The sequence below is a fragment of the Crassostrea angulata genome, chromosome 6 (assembly GCF_025612915.1).
Source record: "Crassostrea angulata isolate pt1a10 chromosome 6, ASM2561291v2, whole genome shotgun sequence".
NCBI classification, from domain to species: domain Eukaryota; kingdom Metazoa; phylum Mollusca; class Bivalvia; order Ostreida; family Ostreidae; genus Magallana; species Magallana angulata.
Window position 1 is genome coordinate 55898693 of NC_069116.1, and position 8113 is coordinate 55906805.

General features: G+C 33.7%; 1 protein-coding gene across 1 annotated transcript; it reads right to left on the reverse strand.

Annotated features, from left to right (window-relative positions):
* Nucleotides 1–558: 558 nt before the first annotated feature.
* Nucleotides 559–5996, reverse strand: LOC128190810 (sialin-like). The gene is made up of 11 exons (XM_052863011.1): nucleotides 5928–5996; nucleotides 5238–5584; nucleotides 4848–5081; nucleotides 4551–4638; nucleotides 3100–3195; nucleotides 2820–2950; nucleotides 2568–2717; nucleotides 2329–2461; nucleotides 1736–1886; nucleotides 1447–1537; nucleotides 559–1276 (listed from the first exon to the last, which is right to left on the reverse strand). Exons 1-11 carry the CDS (start codon nucleotides 5977–5979, stop codon nucleotides 575–577), a joined length of 2175 nt encoding a protein of 724 aa, XP_052718971.1. The 5' UTR covers nucleotides 5980–5996; the 3' UTR covers nucleotides 559–574.
* Nucleotides 5997–8113: the final 2117 nt, after the last annotated feature.

Genomic DNA, 8113 nt, shown 5'->3' on the forward strand with positions numbered 1-8113 from the left:
TTGTTCATTGAATTAGTTGTATCAAACTAATAAAACTGAGATCAAAGTGTCACTTAACGATTATCTACGACTGTACAAATGAAATAATGAGTTCCCGCTTTCTGCTCCATTGGATGAACCTTGGATTCAAATGGTGTATAGGCTCTTTGAAAAGCATATTAAGCTATCAGATCTAGATAAGAATACCCTGAAGTTAAAATATATAAAAGTTTCTATTTGCTTCTAATAGCCAATCCTTGAAAAAAAGATAATCATTAACTTTATATTATGATGCTAAAATATGAAAGTCGACTTGATCGAAATTCTGGTTGATGTCTAAGTAGTTGTGATTATTTCATTCAAATTACATCTAATTTCCCTTTATCTTTTATTTCAGGTACATCGAGTCATAAAAGTTTTTTTTTAAAATTGATACAACAAAAAAATAAATTCAGTTTCTTTCATAAAGTCATTCAAATAATTTGGAATCTCGATTTGTTTGCAATTATTGACCGAATCTCGATTTGTTTGCAACTATTGACCGAAACAATAAAACTCCATATTTATCATTATTTTCTGTTTTATTGATAATTCATTACAAATGTGTTGAAAACCGATATGAAATAGATTCCCCACTGGCTTTGGAATCTGTGGGTACATGTTCAACATGGTTCGGTAAATACAATCTAAGGTTTTCTCTCGAGTGTTTAGTCCTCTGCAAAAACGTGGATGTTTCTTTACCATTCTCTGATGTCCCAGTTTTCATTGCATTCAGCTTTAATCCTTCGTGTTTGTCCTGCAGGACATTCGGGTTGATTTGATTGTGAGCACCAATTTTACTGAGGCCATTTGATGCTGCCCTCTGTTCCAGTTCTATATCTGATTCAATTTGCTCCCTAGTCATCTCTCTACATGTTTCCTCACAAGTCCGAATTGGTACGTTTAGATCACGTGATTGACTTCTGAACGAGGAGGACAGCTTAACATGTTCTATAATTTCGTTAATTTGCTCATCAAAGCCTGCGTTTACATGTCCATTTCGATTTTCATGGACAGAGTTTATCCCATCGTTTCTGTCATTCCCAATCTGACATTCTTTTTCTTCCTCAGTAGCGTGTGGTTCGTCAATACTTTGTTTTCTCTCGTCAATGGTGTAAACATCAAACTCAGCGTTCATACTGGGGTCTCTTGCCCATTCCTGCTCCACTCCGCTGCCCAGAACCAGGAAGGCTAGGGCACCTGCCAGCCCCACCCCCGTACAAATGAAGAACACGGTCTGCCACTCCTCCTGTGTACCCTAACAAGTTTAAAGTGTACAAATATTTTTAAAGAAAATAGCTGTTTCCTGCAATTGGTTGTTAAATCTCATTAACTCTCTAAAGAGAGATCACTCGTCCTGAATAAACTATTCGGTTAATGAATTGACTGACGTGTTTTCGTTTCTTTTAAGATTGTTTATAAGCTTACACTTTTTGTAAGTTCAGATGTGATGATGGGAGACAGTAAGGCGGCTACTGAAGCTAATGTTGTGGTCATACCGTTCAGGACACCAGCAAATCTGAAGGACAAAAAACCGATTTGGCCATACACAGTCTATATTAATTCGTTTTGATAATAATTCAATTTGTTAGGCTACCAATTCAGTACTTTAGTCATAGAAATTTGTATAATTTTATTCATTTTTTTGTTGTTGTCGCTTGAGATGTATTATCCTTCTAACGAATTTAAAAAAAAACCAACACGTTGCAACAAATACCTTGGAGCAATGTCGATATGGTTCACTCGAAATCCCGAATTATTAAGAGATTGAACTGTCCAATACGTCACCAATAGTATTACTGCGCTTGTCCTCTCGTCAGGCCCCATGTAACTCATCCAAATCAGGAAAGGTGCAGACAACACCATACCTGTTAAATCCAACAGTTGAAATTGTATCTTTTTACAAATCAATCCAGTGAAAAATTTGTGCTATTTCTTGAAATTGTGAGTAACTTTTTGGATAACTTTCTGACGAAATTTTCGAATCACTGATGACGTTGAGTTCAATGTAAAGCCACAATTGATACGAACATCATAGTAGATTTGGCTAGTGTTTGTATCATTAACAACTCTTGTTCTAATCAAATGTTAGGTAATCTCTTTTTGCCTTTTTTTCTCTACTAGATTGTGATTGAATTACCATACGTTTTTTTTTTATTGTATTCTTGGATTCTAGCTTTTCAGAGAAAATACCACACATGAAAATAACCCACTTTAATACATTAACGCATATATTTTTTTGAAAGAAACAAAACTTTTTTTTATAAGAAACATGCCATAAAGATATGGAATCTATAGTCAAGAACGTACCCGAGACGTGGAAAATTTTTCTAGTGGCGGTCACTGAGAGAATCTCCTTTGTCATCAAGTTATCTGCCAGCATCCCGCTCCCCAGAGAACCGATAAACCGACCGATAAACGGCAGAGAGGACAACAGACCATTCTGAAACAATGTTACTATTAAAGATATCAACATACGATGATCTATAAATAGGTTCACTGTAATAAACCAGTTATTCAACGTTTGCAGCATTTAGCTGATGACTTACCGTCGCAATGTCGAACTTTAACACATCAGCCATGTAAAGAGGAAGAAAAGTCCCGATGGTAGTGAATAAAAATCCATGAGACATGTGGGCGAAAAGAAGTCCCCAAAACGGTCCAGACATTAAAATCTTCATCCAAGGGGGTGAAGGCATCTGGAATTTAGAATGGTAAAATGTAAACTGAATTTTTTATACAGGTTTTATGAACATTCTTAAATCTTGCATTTACCATACAATGATTTACTTTCTATCTACTTTTTCGAGAGTGCTGTCCCTTCGTTTGTAGTTGATGAGAACACGTTCTTTCCACGTGATCCGGGGGTGTTCGTCTGGTCTGTCGTACACCAACCACATCCACATGACCAGGGACAGGACGTTACATATACCTAAGCAACAAATTGATTCTAGGGACAGTTGATAAAAACAATCAAGAAAACGAAACACTTTTAATGATTTTCCATCATCTACGTAATATCTATTTAGGATATATTTACCAAAAAGAATAAAAATTGAAGTCAGACAAATACGCACTTACAAAAGACGTAGAATATAAAAGGCCAGCCATTGTGGATTGGAATGGAACAAATAAATCCAGCGAAAGCAAAAGTAATGATGGAGCCAATCATCAAACCTTAAATGATAAGCAATGTATAGATATTCCTTAGCATGTTGAATAACTCTAGTCAGTGTGATTTCGTTAATATTGATAAAACTAAGCTTAGTACGCGAGTAATGCACAGAATAGGATTTTAATCATGACCTATCTTCTCAAGGTCAGACTTAGTTAATACCACATTGTATGATTACTTGATTCAAAGATATGATGTAATTAAGCTATAGACTAGTATTTAAAGACTTTTCTGTAATATTGATGTAGTAAAACGGGGTTACCCGCAGAAAATATGATGAGCACACCTGAAGCGAAAAACTAGCTTCCAAATATTTAAATGGGTCCCACTCAGCAACCTTTTCGTCAAAGCTAGTCTTTTTTCTAACAAATTGTTATAATTTTGACTTCTTTCAAAAAATACATATTTTGAATAGCAATTATTCTGACCAGAAGCCTTTTTCATAGCACGTTTTATTTGCAGATTTCAAATAATTTTTGTATTAACCTGGCTGAATTTTGCTCGTTTTAAGGTTTAAAATTTTTAAATGTAGCAATTAAAATATCTAAAAATGTAGTGGTTTACAACCTCATTTTCATTATTCATAAACCCAAATTCCGCTCAATCAATCTAAACCTTAAAATGTAATTAATAAATTTTCTTTAAGATTTTTATTTGAATTTGCGATAAAATCAGTGCGTGTAAATACTACAATACATATCAACAACGAATTTTGAAACCTAAACTAGTTAAGACGACGTTTCTCAGTTTTAGAAAAATTTCCTTGATATCATATTTCTTCTTTATTTGCATTTAAGCATGTCCATGCCCAAAACTTCAGGGTGTATTACCAGCGTATGTTCAGAGTTGGAATATTTTGATTTTTTTTCTTTTACTAGCAGGCGAAATGCAATTGAACGCTTATAAAGTCATAGAATGTATTTTTTTAATTGAAACTATACATTCCAATAGAAGAATATAATTATATTTTTGCAATTATAAAGTGGAAATCTTCAAATTGCGGAGATAAAAAAAGAAAACAAAGGAAGACAGGTCGCGTCTGACCTTAAATAGATGAAAACCTTCTAGACACATTTCATTTCCGGGCCAATATGATATTGAAAATATCATATTTTTAATGCAGTAAATTCAGAACTATTAATAAAGACGTCATTGGAATAGGGATACACCTTAAAGGAAAATATTGACAAATCGTAATTTTTTTTATTTTGATAGCTGTTTTTTAAGGCAGGTGCCAACCATCTACAAATTGAGACAATCCATGTTGAATACTTTGGGAATTCTGAATTTTTGGTTAACTTGTATCTATCGATGCATTGCACTTGCAACTCAACAGGAAATATCTTTTTATTCGTACCTGCGTTTGCGACAGCTACTATCTGCGCACGCTCAGACACCGGTGCCCACTTGGAAACAATGGCTGTTACACTAGGTTGAAGGCCTCCCTGGTAAAGGGCAATTAATGCTTAACGTTAATCAGATATCAATTCTAGTTATTAATAATCAACATTTCATTGAATTAATTTTCTGTTTTCTTAGCTATCAAACTTGCACATAACAAACATGTGTTATATTTTCTTGACGTTTTTTATTTGATATCATTCATAAAGGGTAACGATATGAAGAGAGTTACCAAAGACTACTATTGACCTACTGAGGAGAGTCCGATGCAGCACCTGAGAACGACGACAAAGTAGGGACTGACTGTGGCAGCAATGGGGGACACGGCAGACAAGATGATAAGGCATGACGTCATCACGGTCACCACTGTTTTCCCGCTAAACCTCCCGGACAAGTAACCTGCGATCAGGGGGGTGATCGGGAACGTGTAGAAATAGGACTGTAGAATCAGGCCCTTCTCTTCGCTGTCCCACAGTATGTCCCACACCTTCAAGGGACATTTTTGTAACTTTAACCCCAATTAATCATTTAATCACGATTAGGTGCTAATCATCTATCATGATAACCTTTAATGTACAAATAAAATGCGTTTTTTAATAACTAAGTGCACAGAAAATATTGTAGCTGTAGAAATGTTATATACCCCTCTTTGTGTCTGTGAGAAAGTTCCATTTGTAGTCGTGTTCGATTTGTTTATCATTGCGTCTTGTCCAGCTTTATAATTGGACTCCATACAAACAATCACCATACTGATACACTGACGGAGCATTATCGAACACGTGACCGTAATGAAACAAGAAAAGGCCACCAACCAGCGACAAGATGTGTATTTCTCTAACACACTTTGTTTCAGAAGTTGTTTAGAACTGTACAGAGGAGATGTCGAGGAATTTCGGTTTAAACTCACAGCACTGTTTCTCTGGCTTTGTTGTTCTGTCATGTCACTTGAGAAAGAGACTCTTGAAGGTGTCCTTCTCACGCCGTTTTGATCTTTTAAGTGAAAATGTTGATAAATTTTTTTTTTAGAAATAATAACTCAAAATGGAAATGTATCCCCAAGAATCTTTTTTCCGTATTCACGGGAAAAACCTAAAATTTCTCAATAAAAGTTACTGTAATTGCTACTTCATCTAGATTCTCTTATGCTGTAATAATTCTAGTATTAAGAACTGGGAAAATCATAACACATAAACAAAGTGACGGTTGTCAATGTATGTAAAAGATCTGTTAAGGAATCAGATTGATGTACTATAAAACTTATTATCAACATGCAACCTTCTTTATATTTTCATTGATTATATCTTTTTTATAAAAAAGAAGAAGCTTTGTTTACCTGATGTGTTTACTTCCATTTTGCCTTTTCTTAAAGTTACAATACTGTTCATGTGGTGCACTTATACTGTTGCTATCACACAGTCAGTATGCAGACATGCCTATGAATAATTTGTTTCGACAAGGAGTGTGAAAAGATAGAACATTTTCAAAATGAGGAAATATCTAAAACAGTTGAATTTTGGAACATGTTTGTAATTACGTATCTTAGTTTTATATATATTTATATTTCATAGTACCTGATTACAGAAATTTTGTTAGATTTGACATTGTATCAATACACGTACTACCAGTACTGCTGAAAACATTAGCCTATAACAAATGGCTAATAAATTCACTTAAAAAGGCTTAAAAACCGCTATATAAAGCAAAGGTTAATAATACTTAAAACGTCAAAAGAAATCAGGAAAAACAAACTTTATACTATAATTAAATTATGAATATGTTGGGCAAACTTTTCATAAAATTTATGGACAAAATAGTGTTATGTTTAGATATATTTTGCTTGCAGTCTTGACTGTTATTACAAACATGACGAAATATCATTATTTAACCTTGTGTTCTTGACTACTCCTTGTAGGGCGTTCAGATATAAGCTGGGAAATTGATGCACGGACATACACGCATACGTTGAGAAAAAAACCAGCATCAGTGGTATGATGAATAATTTATGTTCTCGTCAAAGATACAATTAGTGTACATTCTTGTCCTTCCATATACCGGTAAATTGGTAGCTCCAATCTAAGTCTTAAATCAAAATGTATTCATCACACCACATATTTATTGGCATTATGCCATTCCAATGCTCCTGGTCTTTTAAATTGAATTTGACATCTTCAGAGTCTTGATCTTCGATTAAATTGTTAGTGATGAATGACCGAAATTTTTTTCTTAGGTGTAATATCACGATCCCAGACTCTAATGAGCCGTTTTGTGAGTAAAATAAGATCTCGAGTTAAACCTACAACGTGAAAGGTTAAACTAATCGAATACTAGTATATGGCGAATATTTTCTATATTGAGATTTTGTTTCACTGTAACCTACGAACGTCACCCCAAACCTTTAGAAATCAAGTATTTACAAAGAAAATGAGGTTGGTTTATTTTAGTTTTTAAAGTTCCACTTTTTTCATTATCTTTTAATTGTCTAATTAAAATCTAAAGATAACATTTTTTCAGAGAGTTCAACAAAATGATAAATATTGCTCAAAACCTTTCTTCCAAAGTCCAAACCACTAAGACGCGTTCATTTATTCAAGATTTGCAAGAAGCTGAATTTATTAATTCGAAATTTAACAAAAGCATGTCATTTTCAAATAAAATTAACGAGCCGAAGAAAGACATCATATGAAGGTAGATTACAAAGGCAAACCATAGCACACTTGTTCCTTAGCAGAACATCGGTATTTAAGGAGTTGTCTTTTTTTTATGACGAACTTTAAGCTCTCTTATGATCAATCCCATTTTGACCTTATCTAATTTTAATCTAACAGTTATCCTGAAGATTATAAAACTGTTTTGATATTACAGTATTTTTATTCGTTAGAGAGAGCGTTTTACCAGTTATCCATCCCAAACATCGGCTCTAGTTCTCACTTAAACAACCTGAAAACTCTTTGTCAGTTGATGTTTTGTGCATTTAGTTGATGAGTTAAAATTAGTCCATTGGCTCTGTGGATGTCGTAATGTAAAAGGCTTTCAAACGCCGGACATGAAAACATCATCAAAGCTCAATTCAGTTTAAAGCTACAAATCGACCATTTTTTAAAAATATATTGGCTATTTAGTCCTTGGTTCAGTTAATTAGTCTCTTTGATAATGATATGTTCTTATTCGATTCATAAAGAATAAAGTATATGTATATTCAAAGAGGTATTTTTTATAGCTAATTTAGTTTTTTAGAATCCATTTAAAACTTGGACAAAGATGAATTATGGTTTCGAAATTTTACATTAATACTTGCATTTTCATCAAAACTAGATTCAATTGAATCGATAATAATCTCTGCCGTTTCCGTTACCGTATTAGCCAATGGTTTATCGTTTATTTCATGGTGCCCATTGGTCGCTGAAACGACCAACAATCTTTCAACTAGGAATTTATGGTTGTTATCTTCGCTGTTTTAACATTATTCAATCTAATGACAAATCAAGAGCAGATTACAAACAAATTTTATAGATGTTTTTA